We start from the raw sequence: 16,889 nt of genomic DNA on the forward strand, positions 1-16,889 counted from the left end.
GAATGGTCAGAATGATATCACCTATCATCTGGTCAGAATGGCCCTCATTGAAAAATCTACAAACTATAAAAGCTGGAGAGGGTGTAGAGAAAAGGGAACCCTCTGTGCTGTTGGTGGGAATGTAAACTGATACAACCACTATGGAGAACAGTATGGACATTCCTTAAAAAACTAGGAATAAAACCACCATATGACCCAAAAAGCAGTCCCATCACTAGGCATATACCCTGGGGAAACCAAAATTGAACAAGACACACGTACACCAGGGTTCATTGCTGTTATATTTACAATAGCTAGGACATGGAAGCAACCTAGATGTCCATCAACAGATGAATGGATAAAGAACCTGTGGTACATATATACAATAAAATATTACTCAACCATAAAAAGGAATGCATCTGAGTCAGTCCTAATGAGGTGGATGAACCTAGAGCCTATTATACAGAGTGAAGTAAGTCAGAAAGAGAAAAATATCGTATACTAATGCATATATATGGACTCTGGAAAGATGGTTCTGATGAACCTATTTGGAGAGCAGCAGTGGAGACACAGACATTGAGAACAGATTATGGGTGTGGCTGGGAGCAGAGGAAGGAGAGGGTGGGAGATATGGAGAGGGTAACATGGAAATATAGAATACCATATGAAAATAGATACCCAGTGGGAATTTGCGGCATGACACAGGAAACTCAAACCGGGGCTCGGTAACAACCTAGATGGGTGGGATGGGAGGGAGGTGGGAGGGATGTTCAGGTGCAGGGGGACATGGGTAAACCTATGGCTAATTCATGTTGATGTTTGGTAGATACCAACACAATACTATAAAGCAATTATCCTTCAATTGAAAATAAATAATTTTTTAAAGAAAAAAAGAACGGGGCCTCCTGGAACACTGTCCAAAAGAAGGGCCAGAGGATAGCATGGCAGGATGGAGAGATAGGTAGGACAGGTGGACTTGAGAATGGGTGCCTTCTTCAGTTTTCTGCCAGAATTGGGATGGGTCCACATAACACAGATATAACAGAGAGCCCCTGCCCTCAGCAAACTCACTGTCCAGTGGGGAAGACTGAAGTCCACTGACATTGTGGCGGGTTCCAGGAAGGGACTCCATTCCACTCACATATGAAATCTGGCAGCAGCCTTCCCTCCTTCTCAAGTAGTGTCTCCCAGCACCTGTGGACACTGCTCACAGACCTTGGTCTGGTACATCATGCGCTCTGCTGTGCCTCTTTTCTACCTGTCCAGCCTGCATAGGGGCTTCAGTAAGTCACAGGTCATTTTATTTCACTGTCCTTATTTGTGCCTTTGGACCATCACACCTGCTGTTCCCTAGAAGAGTAATCAAGAATATATTTCCCTAATTTCTCTATACAGTAAACCCTTAGCTATGCTTGAAGAGTCTACTCAACATAGCCTCCAAGTGTTTCTCCACACTTCTGGGAAAATACTAGCATTTCCTTTCTTTAAAGATGACCTAATGAACCTCCATTAGTTTGTTTATAACATGTTATTTATACATCTTCCCCAAAGACTGTAGCCCTTTCAAAGACAGTGACGGTTAGAATCATTTTTCATTTTCTAGCCACCCCCTCCCCTGAAAGAGTTTAAGCACATGTAGGATAGAAACTATTGTGATACATTTTTGCAAACTAGGTAAAAGTTTATTAATAGGAGATAGAGTTAATTTAGTAAATCAAGACCAACTTTTTGCCCTAAATTTGAAAAAAAAATAGATTAGTAAAATCAGAGTGCTTTCTGTGTACTGAGGATAATGCTTTTTCATGAAACTTTCTTTCCTTAAATATATGAATAAATGTTTTATTTGTGTGTGTATATTTTTTTATGTGTCCTGAGTCATGCACTTGTAAAATGCACTTATTTGTGAATTATGGGCTTTCCTGATGGCTCAGTGGTAAAGAATCCTCCTGCAAATGCAGGAGACACAAATTCTATCTGTGGGTTTGGAAGATCCCCTGGAGAAGGAAATGGCAACACACTCCAGTATTCTTGCCTGAGCAATTCCGTGTACCAAAGAGCCTGGTGGGCTACAGTCCATGGAGTCACAAAAGTCAGACAGGATTTAGCAACTAAACAACTGTGAATTAAGTTTAAAAGCCACCTAATTAGGATATAGTTATAGCTTCCCTATAAAAGGCTCCAAAATAATAATGTCTTAAGATGGCATAAAAGTGGATACAACCCAGCGTCTATCAATGGATGAGTGGATAAGCAACATGTGGAATGCAATGAAATATTCATCCTTAAACATGAAGCATTTGACACATGCTACAACATGGTGAACCTTAAGGACATTATGCTAAACTCAGTAATCCAATCAAAACGAACAAACTATATGATTCTGTTCATCTGAGGTATCTGGAACAGTTGAACTCAGAAAGCGAAAGTAAAATGGTGATTGTTAGACCCCATGGTTAGAGCCTGGAGTTAGAGCAAATAGGAGTTCTAGTTCAGTGAGGATAGTTTTGGCTTTGCAAGACAAATTTTCTGGAGATTGGTTGTATAACGATGCGAATATACTTAACATTATTAAACCACACACTTTAAAGTGGCTAAGATAATTAAGTTATATATCACGTGTATTTTTACCACAATTTAAAACGTTTCTAAATGTTCAGTAAAAAAAGAAAGTTTATTTTTCTCTCAATTCAGAAACTGTAAGCTAGACTGCAGGATCCTTTGGGTCTAAACTGCTTCCCGTGTGTTGCTCTGTTGTACCTAGAACGGCACCCTTGTTGGGACTCACAGAAGGCTCACCTCTGTGGCTGCCTTTCCACCGGCAGGAAGGGGAGGAGCAGGAAGCACGTGCCTTTCCTTTTAGGGCATGTTCCAAGTATTGAACATTCCCTCTACTTACACTCTCTTGGCCAGAGCTTAGTCACAAGGGGATCTGGGAAATGTAATCTTTAGCTGAGGAACCAGGAATCCAGATCAAATATTTATTATTCTAGAAAAAGAGGAAAACAAATATTGGGGCATAGTTAACAGGGTTTTACTGTTGTTGGATACTTCCCTAAATCAGTTCATGCAAATCTAAAAATTCCTAAAGGTGAAACTTGATTCATCCTCACTAATAAGAAGACGAACCAGAGGCTCAAAGAACTCCAGGAACTCGCAGCAGGACTAGTACTGAGCAAGAATTTGCCACCAGATCTGTCTCACACCAGGGCCCACTTCCCACTCACATACCTCCCTGAGGAGGTTGTCCAGAGACTCTACTAAAGCTCTGGTCGTTTTGTTATTGTTGTTCAATCTCTGAGCCATGTCCAAGTCTTTGCAACCCATAGATTGTAGCACACCAGACTTCCCTGTCCCTCACTATTACTGGAGTTTGCTCAAACTCACTTCCATTGAGTCAACGATGCCATCTAACCATCTCATCCTCTGTCACTCACTTCTCTTCCTGCCCTCAATCTTTCCCAGCATCAGGGTCTTTTCTGCGAGTCAGCTCTTTGCATCAAGTGACCAAAAGACTTGAGCTTAAGCATCAGTCCTTCCAATGAATATTCAGGGTTGATTTCATCTAGCCCAGCATTTCGCATAATGTACTCTGAATATAAGTTAAATAAGGAGGGTGATGCTATACAGCCTTGATGTATTCCTTTAGCATTTTTGATCCTGGTTATTCCATTCCTTAGCTTAACTGGCCTCTAGGAAAGTTATAGAAAAATAGAATGATGAAACCTCCTGTGCTTTTCCAGAGAAAGTCCAGGCTGAAATCGATAAGGTGCTTGGCAAGTCACGACCACCAAGCACAGCCACTCGTGAGTCCATGCCCTACACCAACGCTGTCATCCACGAGGTGCAGCGGATGGGGAACATCCTCCCTCTGAACGTGCCCCGGGAGGTAACAGTGGACACCATCCTGGCTGGATACCACCTGCCCAAGGTAATTAGGGGCTCACACCAACAGCCTCAGATCTCCAAGCTCATGTCTGTAAACGGTGGGAATATCTCAATTGGAAAAACATTCTTAGCCTAGAGAGTTATTTACATGGGGAGAGAAATATATTATGCCTGATGAAATACTAGTTTTGTTCCTTAAGTGTGAGCTTAGAAAATTAGTTGAACAGGATGTTAACAGGTGTTTTAGAGGAGAGGGGGGATTCCTAGGTCAGCTGTGATTAGGCAAAACCAGTCTTTTCTTTGCTATGAGGTTTCTCAGTGTTTTACTATGTGGCGTGAGTGGTAAATCTACGTGGGGATACAGAAGGCAGCAGTTCCCAGTCTCAGACTTTGTCAGGAGGTCCTTTCCTTTGCCTTGGGAGTGCTTCTCACAAGACAGAGACCTACTGGACTTGTTTCAGACAGTTGTGCTTTGCAGTGCTGGAATGTTGAAAAATGAGGGACTTTTGAGACCGCCTGAACCAACATCACATTCATTCTGGTGTTTCTAACATACTGTCACCACAGGTGTTTTTCTGTCTTTGACTTACAGACCCTTGGTGGGACTGCCTCCCAAGGGAAAGCAATCCAAGTATATGCAGTATTAAATATCAGAGTAGGAGAGAAAGGAGGAACCAACTCTTTTTAAGCAGTGATTATGTCCTGCGGACTATATATATGTTATTTCAAAATGTCTGAATCGGTCCTGAGAATAATTCCATTCTCTCATTTTATAAATCTGAAAGCCGGAGCTTGGAGAGTAATTAATCTTGCATAAGATCTCTCAGCTACAGTGACAAGAGTTGGATTCCAGAAACGGAACTGTTCTGACTCCCAGGCTTATCTTTTGTTGTACTACACCATGTTCTTTCCACAGGAGTTGCTCTCCTTGGATTTTAAAAGAGTCTCCCTGAAATATTTCTCAGTGGGTCCCCATTAAATTCCCTGTCCTCCCAAAGGAAATTCTGCTCTCACTCGGCCCACCACACTGAGGGTCTCAGATGACAGCTCTCCTGTGCCCCCTAGTGTCCTCTCTGTACACTGCACATTTGCGGTTCTTCCCTTTCTCACAACTTTGGTGAGCCTCTGTGGATCGATTCTAGTTTGTCTAAATTGCTCTGTGTGTGTTGTACCTGGGGACAATCTCAAGGCAAAGCCTGAGGAAATTCTGCATTGTCCAGCCTTAGTCACCAGCCCAGCAGAACCAGGAATAGCAGCTATTCCTGCAATGATTGCCTTACTATATTAGTTTGGTGCAATTATAATTGCTGTTTTGGACTGTGAATTTTAAATCATTGTAACTAGGCTTTAAGAAAAGGCAGAGGAACCAGAGATCAAATTGCCAACATCCACTGAATCATCAAAAAAGCAAGAGAGTTCCAAGATCATGGCATCCCATCCCATCACTTCATGGCAAATAGATGGAGAAACAGTGGAAACAGTGGCAGACTTTATTTTGGGGGGCTCCAAAATCACTGCCTTTGACTGTGTAGATCACAATAAACTGTGGAAAATTCCGAAAGAGAAAGGAATCCCAGACCACCTGATCTGCCTCTTGAGAAATCTGTGTGCAGGTCAGGAAGTAACAGTTAGAACTGGACATGGAACAACAGACTAGTTCCAAATACGAAAAGGAGTACGTCAGGGCTGTGTATTGTCACCCTGCTTATTTAGCTTCTATGCAGAGTACATCATAAGAAACGCTAGGCTGGATGAAGCATAAGCTAGAATCAAGATTGCCAGAGAAATATCAATAACCTCAGACATGCAGATGATACCACCCTTATGGCAGAAAGTGAAGAAGAACTAAAGAGCCTCTTAATGAAAGTGAAAGAGGAGAATGAAAAAGTAGGCTTAAAACTCAACATTCAAAAGACAAAAGATCATGGCATCCCATCCCATCACTTCATGGCAAATAGATGGAGAAACAGTGGAAACAGTGGCAGACTTTATTTTGGGGGGCTCCAAAATCACTGCAGATGGTGATTGCAGCCATGAAGTTAAAAGATGCTTATTCCTTGGAAGAAAAGTTATGACCAACCTAGACAGCATATTAAAAAGCAGAGACTTTACCTTCCCAACAAAGGTCTGTGTAGTCAAGGCTATGGTTTTTCCAGTAGTCATGTATGGATGTGAGAGTTGGACTATAAGGAAAGCTGAGCACCAAAAAATTGATGCTTTTCAACTGTGGTATTGGAGACGACTCTTGAGAGTCCCTTGGACTGCAAGGTGACCCAACTAGTCTATCCTAAAGGAAATCAGTCCTGAAGATTCATTGGAAGGACTGATGTTGAAGCTGAAACTCTAATACTTTGCCCACCTGATGTGAAAAACTGACTCATTTGAAAAGACCCTGATGCTGGGAAAGATTGAAGGCAGGAGGCGAAGGGGAAGACAGAGGATGAGATGCTTGGATGGCATCACCAACTCAATGGACATGAGTTTGGGTATACTCCGGGAGTTGGTGATGGACAGGGAGGCCTGGCGTGCTGCAGTCCATGGGGTCACAAAGAGTTGGACATGACTGAGTGAATGAACTGAACTGAAGTGAACTAGGCTCAAACACATCTTTATTAATCAAAGAAGGAACCCTTACAATCAACGCATTTTTGCCAATGAGAAATAAGTTTGCTTATTCCTGTAGTGTAAAAATCTGTCCTTCAGGACTCTTGGCAAGCATTTTCTGCCTCTTACTGGTTATGGAAGCATTTTCCCTGCAAAAAGTTGTCAAGATGCTTGAGGAAGTGGTCATTGGTTGGCTACCAAGGTCGGGTGAATATGGTGGAGGAGATGAAACTTTGTAGCCCAATTCATTCAACTTTTGAAGTATGCAACATGCAGTCAGTTGTTGTCATGGAGAAGAATTGGGCCCATTCTGTTAACTAATCCCAGCTGCAGATATTGCAGTTTTCGGTGCATCTCATTGATTTGCTGAGCATGCTTCTCAGATGTAATGGTTTTGCTGGAATTCAGAAGGCTGTAGTGGATCAGACCAGCAGCAGACCACCAAACAGTGACTGACCTTTTTTCAGTGCAAATTTGGCTTTGGGAAATGCTTTGGAGCTTCTTCTAGATCCAGCCACTGAGCTGGTCATCACCTGCTGTCATATAAAACCCATTTTTTGTCGCATATCACCATTCAGTCGAGAAATGGTTCTTTGTTGTGTAGATTAAGCAAAGATGACACTTCAAAATGATGATTTTTTTTGTTTGTGGTTTACTTGTGAGGCACCTATTTATCGAGCTTTTCACCTTTCCAATTTGCTTCAAGTGACCATAGAATGGTTGACACTGAGTTCTTCAGCAACTTCTCTTATAGTTGTAAGAGGATCAGCTTCAGTGATTGCTCTCCAACAGTCATCTACTTCCAATGGCCAGCCACTATACTACTCATCTTCAAGACTCTCTCTCGTCTCCTTTGCAAAACTTCTTGAACCACCACTGCACTGTATATTCATTAGCAGTTCCTGGACCAAATGCATTGTTGATGCTGCAAGTTGTCTCTGCTGCTTTATGACCCATTCTGACCCATAAGAAAATTGCTCACATTTGCTTTTTGTCTAACATTATTTCCATAGTCTAAAATAAATATAAAATACACAGCAAGTAATAAGTCATTAGCAAAAAAAAAACCATAAAGCAAGAAATGTGCATGAAAATGATGTATAACATAACCACATTTAAGAATGTATTCCAATATCAAAGGGCAAAATTTAGTAGTGCAAAACCACAATTACTTTTGCACCAACCTAATATTTTCTTGCTAATTGATCATTTGTGGTTGAAGGCTGGTGGTGGTGGTTTAGTTGCTAAGTCCTATTTGACTCTTGCTGAGGTCTATATTATTTCTCAAGTGATCTTTGCATTTTTATAGCAATTCATTTAACTCCAGGAAACTATCCCAGATCAGTAGACTTGTTCTGACATTGATTATCAATGTTGACTTAAAAAATCATCCTGGGAATTAAGAGATCCCGTTGGCTATGTTGTAGAGGCTAGGGGTCATAACTTTGATGTCAAATGTCCTAATTCAAATCATTTTTCTACCTCCTTCCACCCTGTGACTCTGGGCATCTTATTCCACCTCCCAGAGCTTTAAAATCTTTTATCTGTGGGAATGCATTTAAATCCATTTCACAGATGGATATGTAATGAGGTCATGCATGTAGAATATTTAACCTTGTGCTTACTATAGAAAGTTCTCAAAATAGCACTTATTATTCTTTATTAATTCATCAGATATTCATTAAGCACCTAAAATGTTTAAACCTCAGAGAACAACTCAGAGGAAAATAATCATGCAAGTTTAAAAGTACAACTGTGATAACTATCTATAGGAAAAAAATCACTGGTTTCTAGGAAGATGCAGGCTGGCTGCAATGAGGAGTGGGAGCAGGAGCGGGCAGAGAGGACTTCCCAAAGGAAGTGATCTTTGAGCAAAGGATTAAAGGGTGGTTAAGAGTTAACTCAGTGACAAAATGAGAAGGAAGGACATTTCAGACAAAGGTGAACAGCATGTAAAAAGGCACAGAAATGAGTGGGGAAATGTGGCATGTTTGAGAAACTGCAAGAAGCTTGATGTAGTGGGAGTGCAGGCAGGAGGGTGACTCAGACAGGGAGCGGATGTGTCCTTCATCTAAGAGTGATGGGAGCTATTGAAGGGTATCCGTCATGTTCCAGGTGTGGTGGGTAGACAGGAGTGGAATGATTAAATCTTATTCAAAGCTAACTCTGCTTTCATCATGTGGAGCACATTGAAGGGGAAAAGAGAATATGGGCAAAGGCAAGGCTATTACTGGTGGATAGCCAAGCGAGGCAGAGAAGGCAATTCCATTCCAGTACTCTTGCCTGGAAAATCCCATGGGTGGAGGAGCCTGGTGGGCTGCAGTCCATGGGGTCGCTAAGAGTCAGACACGACTGAGCAACTTCACTTTCACCTTTCACTTTCATGCATTGGAGAAGGAAATGGCAACCCACTCCAGTGTTCTTGCCTGGAGAATCCCAGGGATGGGGGAGCCTGGTGGGCTGCCATCTCTGGGGTTGCACAGAGTCGTACACGACTGAAGCGAGGTGGTGGCCTGAATCAGGTGGCAGTGGTGGACACAAAATGGAATAACAGAATCAAGAGAAATTTCAAGTAAAGTTGACCAAAAGAAGGGTTGTTTGAAGGAAGAATGGGGGAAAGGGAGGCACTATGGAAGACACCTAGGTTTCTTGCTCTGTGTCTGGAAGAACAGCGGTTCCTTTTGCTGGGTGACCTCATTCTATTATTAAACCCTCTGTATAACAGACTAGACATTGGAAGGAAGCAAATGGGAGATGTCTCACTATTCTCTTATTGATGTATATGTGTTCCCTCCCAAGTTCTACACTGACAAGTCCCTGCAGAGATCCATTCTGCACTAACAGCAGTCACACTTCCCAGGTCAAATTCCCAGCAAACAATCCCAGTCCATCACTGTAAGCTGTCCCATGGCAAAGAGCTGGGTCCTAGGGGCTGGCCTCAGAAGGTGGTGGGTCAGGGAGGCTGAGGGAGTTCAGGGTGCTGCCAGCTTGGTGTGGAGTCCCAGGGGACTGCCACCCCTCTGCACACATATGTTGTGCGGGTCAATCCCTGCCTGAGTCTCTTCTGCCTTCTCCAGGGCACCATGGTCCTGACCAACCTGACTGCACTGCACAGGGACCCTGAAGAGTGGGCCACCCCCGACACGTTCAATCCAGAGCATTTTCTAGAGAATGGACAGTTTAAGAAAAGGGAAGCCTTTCTGCCTTTTTCAATAGGTGAGTAGCGAGAAATATGAGTGTGGGAACCGAGAGTCCCTCTCTCAGCCCTTCCCTCCTCTTCGCCCTGGTGTTTTGCTTTAGTTGGCATGTCTCCAGGTTCAACAGGAAAATAAAAACTCAGCCTAAAAGTTGAGAATTTTTATTCAGGGCTTTACAGAAGAGTATATCCCAGGAAGATGGCTTCTCAGATAGCTCTTGGGGACTGTTTCCAAAAGGTAGGAAAAGAACCAGGGTAGGTAGGAGTTCTTGCTGGAAAAGAGAAAAAAATAAACATGTAATCAAACAACATAAGATTTTGCAGATACACACAAAAAGACCAGACATTTCAAGTTAATGATTTTAGTGCCTTTCTTTTTATGGGAAGATGCAAGAGTCTGGGCTCAGTGAAATTATTCCTTTCAGTTCAGTTCAGTTCAGTCACTTAGTATGTCTTGACTCTTGGCGACCCCATGAATCGCAGCACACCAGGCCTCCCTGTCCATCACCAACTCCCGGAGTTCACTCAAACTCATGTCCATCGAGTCGATGATGCCATCCAGCCATCTCATCCTCGGTCGTCCCCTTCTCCTCCTGCCCCCAACCCCTCCCAGCATCAGAGTCTTTTCCAATGAGTCAACTCTTCGCATGAGGTGGCCAAAGTATTGGAGTTTCAGCTTTAGCATCAGTCCTTTATATGCATCCTAACACTCTAGCCAGTATCCTCTTTTTCTCCATCCTGAATTCCACTCAGAGCACAGCACTAGGGGCAGCTGCAGTGACTGATGGCTTTGTGGAGGGCAGCAGAATGGCCGGCAACAGTGTTCAGTCCACACCGTAGAGTCCCCTCCAGAGTGACTCTCTCTTGCTGTTGGCTGCACCTCAGGATTCCCCGGGTGCAGCATCCCCAGGACTCATGCCTTTACTTCCTAAGCCCTGGCCTGACTCTGATGGAGATTTCAGCGTCACGTTGTGCTGGCCCCAGAATGCTGAAACAAGAGCTCAGACCCTTCCTGTCACCCAGAGAGGAGGTTGAATACTTGCCTTCCTTACAGAGTTTTCAGTGTTCAAAGATCTTTTTAGGGCAACCCATTCACACAGAACTAGAGTCAGTTGCTAGGAGAGGATGGGGAAGGGGCAAGGAAAACGGCTGCTTCCTTCTCATTATGGGCATCACAAGTGACTCTAAGTGCCGTAGGCTTAACTAAATGGGATTCTACTCTATCACTGGTCCCTAAGAAGTCCTTTTACTGTCTTAAATTCTAATAACTCTTTAAATAACTAGTCAATACATTTACATGGTATACAATTTGAAAGGTATGAAAGAAGGTGCAGTGAAAACTCCCGGGTTTCCAAGCCAGCCCGTTCCAAAAGAGTATTTTAATTCATAACATTGTAAAATGAGCAAGAAAAATTTTAGTATATTTCACATATTAAGTTAGGTATGTTGCAGAGATCATTTCAACTAAATTTCCAATTTCTTAATTCTGTATTTCCTGGGCATCTATTATGTATCAGACATTCAGCCCTGAGGATATGATAATGAATGAAGTTAAAAAAAAAAAAACTCTTAAAAAGTGTGTGTTCCAATTCTGTAAAGCAAGTATCCTTCAATTAAAAAAATAAATTTAATTGTCATAAAAAGTGAAAAAGCATGTGTTCTAGTGTAACCTTACAAAGTTCAAATTCTGTTCACCACCTTTAGGGATATGGAAGGAAACTGGAGCTTAGCAGGGTCAACTACTGTGCCTGCAGTCATAAAAAAGCTCACAAGACAGAGCTAGAACTCAGTGGTGACCAAGTTTATCAAATACTAAAGCCTGTGTTCTTCCTAGCAGCGTCTCCCTCCAAAACAGTAACTAAATATTACAATGAGTTGGCACTCTGGAATTTATAGTAGTTTTCTTATCACTGATTTAAATTAAATATAGATTGATTTTTTACAACAGTATTATTTTGTTGATCATGCCACAAAGGCACAGGGAGGGAGGGACTGGAATTTGACCCCATGTAGAAGTGATGCAAAGCCCAGGCTTTCCTGCTGTAGGACACTGTCCTGCATGTATCTGAACTGATTCTGATTGGATCTTTTGTGTCTTTCTTCCTCTGGTTCTGTGCCATCTTTACATTGGACAAGTCACCTCCTAACATGAAAACAGACATGAGATGTAGAAATACCTTTCAATCTTCCTGTCTATAAGAGCTTCATGTTTCCTATTACAAGACAAAGTTTCACATGTGTATTTTAAGTATTTTAATCATGCTTGACACAGTTTTTTTGTTTGTTTGTTTTTGCTATTGAGAGTTATAATATGATATGAATTTGGTGAATCTTAAAATGCAAAGGCTTTAAGTGGGCAAGTGAATTACATTTTAACTATGCAAGAAGGAGCGCTAGATGAAAAACTTGAGTCTAGGCCCCATTCTGGCAATTCTTTGGGCTCAAGATCTTGAATAAGAAACAATTCTCTCTTATTCTTAGTTTCCTTACATTAAGAAATGAGATACTGATCCATTGCCTAACTATTAATAACTGGGCTGCTGTGAGGATTAAATGATGAGATAATTTCCTTGTAAATGAAGCCTATAATTAAAAGAGTAATTATATAACAGCGATGTTATCTAACTGTAGGGAACAAGGTATAAAGAAGGTTGAGAAGTGCTTGCAAACGAGACTCTCAACCAGGGCTGAACATTCTTGCAAATGAGATGTTCTGCCCAGTGTAGGGAACTAGGTGTAAGGAAGGTTGAGAAGTGCTTGCAAACGAGACTGTCAACCAGGGCTGAACATTCTTGCAAATGAGATGTTCAGCTAAGAATCCTGTTTGTTCCCGTGGGAAAAGAACATTTCTTACACACAAGGATGTTTCTCTGATTCCTCAAAAGGAACAGACCCTGGGACAAAACGGATTCTAAGTTGATAAGGAAGTTCCCCAAAACAAAGTCTTAGCTGCAGTGAATAAGTCAAGGTAAAGGTTATCTCACCCTGCACCTGCACACTGTACAGTCTCTGAATCATAGTGCTTGGCAGCTTGCCCTGTAGGTTGTTGTGCAAGGGATATAAAATAAAGCAGCTGTAAGAAGCAAGGGTTAAAATATAAAGATTCAAACCACTCTGCAGTGTTGGTGTTTCATTCCGTCGCCGGCATCTAACCATCTTATCCTCTACCATCCCCCTTCTCCTTTTACCTTCAATCTTCCCCAGCATCAAGGTTTTTCCAGTGAGTCAGCTCTTTGCATCAGATGTTCAAAGTATTGGAGTTTCAGCTTGAGTAACAGTCTTTCCAATAAATATTCAGGGTTGATTTCCTTTAGGATTGACTGGTTTGATCTCCTTGCAGTCCAAGGGACTCACAAGGGTCTTTTCCAGCACCACAATTCAAAAGCATCAGTTCTTCAGCACTCAACCTTCTTTATGTTCCTACTCTTATACCCGTACATGACTATTGGAAAAACCATAGCTTTAGTGTGTATTACTGCTCCCAAGTCTGCAGTTGAGCTGGGAGCTCGACTGACCTTAGCTTTGTCCTCTTGCCTGTTTGGGAGCTGAGCTGACTGAAGATTGAGGGAAGATGACCTCAGCTGAGACAGTGGGGGTCCTTTCCAAATTTCATCCTCTAGCAATCTAGCCAGCAGGTGTACATGTAGAAGATAAGACCCCAGGAGGGAGAAAAGCACACAGTGCCTCCTAAGGGCCAGGCTGGGAACTGGCAACCATCACTTCCACTGCGTTCTGGTGGCCGCCAGAGGTCACCTGTGTGCCCCAGTTCAGGAGAAAGGGAAAGTAGCAGCTTTCATGGGAAGGGCTATGAAATCATGTTGCCAGTGATGTGGGTACAGGGAGATGGGGGGACATTGGAGCCATTTTTGCAAATAGTTGGTCTCACTATCTGTCTTTTTGCTGAGGAGAATGCATTGAGAGAAGGCAAGCAATTTGGGAATTTCCTCAGCTGTGACAGAGTGAAGCCAGCTTAAAAGGTTTCAGGAGATAGAGTCAACACCACTGTCTTGCTTTCTCACCACACTGCCATCTCTGGAGCATGGTGGCTTTGCCTCATTCTTGATCTGGCACTTTGTAAAAACAGCCTCCCTGAAGGGATAGAATGTGGAGAGCTCCGTCCCTTCTCTGGAAAGGATGATCAGGTGTGGAATTAGGACACATGCATATAATCAGGGCAGATGGCAAAGCTGTTACTGCAAATTTGTATTTTCTTTTCCTCATTTAAGTTTTTCCCTTTCGATCCAACAAAGCAGCAGACAGCTTCATGAAAGGCAAGAGGCTGAATCCTCGTTTTTCAAAGAAATTTTTTTTTTAATTCACTGGATCATGGGAGATAAAATTATGAAGAACTTCCCCCCAAAACCCTAGGTCATTTCTCTAGTTTTACTAATGAGGCAATTGACCTGGTTAGTTAATGATGGCCGGTTAGTGGAAGCACCGAGGAGAAGGTCCACAATTCCCACAGTCCAGGATGAAGCTGTGAGATCAAGTTGCCCTCCTTTTCATGATTTTAAAAGCAAATTCATGTAATTCATACCTCCTGTCTTCCTGGTATCCTCACCCAGCCACGTAATATAGTTGGGAGAGAGATTTTCTCACGTGTTTGACAAGTGAGCCATGTTCAGGTCTGTAGGAATAAAGGGTTTACTCCTAGCCCAGAGCTGGGTACTGATGAAACAAGTACCGTAACCCTGGTTCTTCATTCCGTGGGTCCAGTTTTGTCATATATGGATTCTTCTAGGAGAATCCTGGGTATTTACAATACAGCTGATCTGGTACTGTTTTAACAAAATTCCTTCTTGTACTATTTGTGATGGGTAAAGAGATAAAAGGGGCTTCCCAAGTGGTGCAGTGGTAAAGAATCCACCTGCCAAAACAGGAGATGCCAGAGATGTGGGTTCCATGCCTGGGTCAGGAAGATCCCCAGAGTGGGAAATGGCAACCCATTCCAGTATTCTTGCCTGGAAAACTGGACACAACTGAGCGCACACATACACACACACAGAGAGATAAGGATGAGGGGAACAGAGAAAATTAGATACATGCTGGTGGGAAATAGGCACAAAACAATTTAAGAACGATATGATTCTAAAGCATATTTTAATTGATTCAACATTTTGCAGATATTCTCTAATTTCATTTCCTCAACAGCTCATTATAGGCAAGGACAAAACAGAGGCATGCTGCATTAACTATTTCTAAGAAAGTTTCATTACAGGGGAAAATACCAAGTAACAGAAGCAACAACGCCCAGAATTAATTAGAGTAATCCCAGTGATGGTGTGCAGGAGAATCCTTACAAAGACAGTGCTGACATATGTCTAATATTAACAAGGGTTTTGTCTGAATTTGGGGGTTACAAACATCTTTTTTTGTCTTCACACGTTTCACAATTTTTTTTTCTTTTTTCTTAGGGAGAAAGTAAGTTATTAAAACACCCATTCATGTTGATGTATGGCCAAACCAAAACAATATTGCAAAGTAATTAACCTCCAATTAAAATAAATAAATTTATATTTAAAAAGAAAAATATCTAAAAAAAAAGAGAGATGATGGTAGAGCCCAGTGTGGGGTGTTGTAGCCCAAGGAGGGGAGGAGGGAAGCCTGGAGCAGGTGAACACAGGTGGGATGAGATGGGGTCGCCCCTGCATGGCAGGGAGACTCCTGGTCATAATAGAGGGAACTGTGATGTAGAGAGAAGATGCCTTGTACTTGAGAAACTTTGATCTGACATTTACTTGCTTACACTTTTCAAAAGTTTCTTTTAACAATTGAGAAAAACTAGCTAAGATTTTGTTTTTTTGTCTGCTTTAGTCATTATTGTTTGCTAATGGATTTTTAAACAACATTAGGCTAGTGCTGGGCCAGCTCAGGCCTCACTTCTCTCATTCACACGTGCAGGCTGGGAGTGTGTGATTGTGTAATAAGCTCGCTGAGCTTTGGTTAACCCAGGTGTGTATGTGTGAGCTTTAGTCGCTCAGTCATGTCCGACTGTTTGCAACCCCATGGACTGTAGCCTGCCAGGTTCTTCCATCCATGGGATTTTCTAGGCAAGAATACTGGAGTTGATTGTCATTTCCTTCTCCATTGGTTAACCCAGGTGGTTGTGATCAAACTGAATACATAAAGCCCCAGAGGCTGGCAGGCCCTCTGCCTTTGCTCAGGCTTTACAAGAAGTCATAAAATATTTCAATCCTTGCTGGTACAGACACCACCTGAACAGGTAACTTTTTATTGTCTTTCAGGAAAGAGGATGTGCCTTGGAGAACAATTGGCCAGAACTGAGTTGTTTATTTTTTTTACCTCACTTCTGCAAAAATTTACCTTCAGGCCTCCAGACAATGAAGAGTTAAGCCTGACGTTCAGAATGGGCTTGACCCTCTCCCCAGTCAGCCATCGCCTCTGTGCTGTTCCTCGGGCCTGAAGTTGTTGGGGAGAGGGAGGGGAAGGAAAGCAGGAAGAATGGGCCTGTCACCCCTCAAGGCACGAGGCCTGCTCAGAAGTGAGAGGACAGCATCCAGTGACTCTGGGACAGGTCATAGGAACTGGACTCAGAGGAAACTGGATCCAAACCCCAGCTTTACCGTCTCCAGTGGGGCATTGAGGAAATCAGTTATGTTATGAGTGATTTCATTTTCATCCAGAGGATTTAAAGTGGACAATGATTTCTTCTCTAAAAGGAAGAATTGCTGTAAAAATCAGAGGAAATAATGGGCTTTAAGTGGCTTGGAAACCATAAAGTGCATCATAAAAGGCATAGCTCTGATATGCCTCCTTCTGCTTCCTTCCTTAGATAGGGATTTGCTCTGGCTTGTTGAGATGGCCTGGGTCAAAGTGGTGCCAAATGGTCGGTAAGAGTTAGAAGTTGGGCCCTGGGGCAGCCACTGACCGTGTCCAGATAGACCCTTACACTTGGTAGCACTGGGCAGGTTTACCCTGCGTCTGCCCCAGACTGGCCCCTGGGAAGTCAGCAGGGCAGGTGGAATTCCTAATTTATAGACTAGTTTCTGTGAAGAAGAATGTTCTCTGATTTACCTAACAAAGCACTATCTTGGTCTTGGACTCCGTTTAACTAAATGTTTTAAGCAGGTTGGGGGGAAACAAATGTGGAAATATTTTCTATCTTTTAAGCTACTCCTTATACTTCAATCCCCTCTCTGGTATTTTTTATTCCCAAGCCATTTCATTTTGGATTTGACAGTGTGGTGGGTGTGATCTTTTCTCA

The 16,889-nt window shown here is 42.5% G+C and overlaps 1 protein-coding gene across 1 annotated transcript in view; it reads left to right on the forward strand.

Annotated features, from left to right (window-relative positions):
- The window catches only part of LOC128045187 (cytochrome P450 2J2), a 37,523-nt gene extending 21,435 nt beyond the window's left edge, over positions 1–16,088 (forward strand). The window contains exons 7-9 of the mRNA XM_052637663.1: positions 3,720–3,907; positions 9,546–9,684; positions 15,910–16,088. Coding sequence (XP_052493623.1) covers positions 3,720–3,907; positions 9,546–9,684; positions 15,910–16,088 — 506 coding nt within the window. The remainder of the gene's footprint in view (positions 1–3,719; positions 3,908–9,545; positions 9,685–15,909) is intronic.
- Positions 16,089–16,889: the final 801 nt, after the last annotated feature.

The sequence above is a fragment of the Budorcas taxicolor genome, chromosome 3 (assembly GCF_023091745.1).
Source record: "Budorcas taxicolor isolate Tak-1 chromosome 3, Takin1.1, whole genome shotgun sequence".
Taxonomy (NCBI): Eukaryota; Metazoa; Chordata; class Mammalia; order Artiodactyla; family Bovidae; genus Budorcas; species Budorcas taxicolor.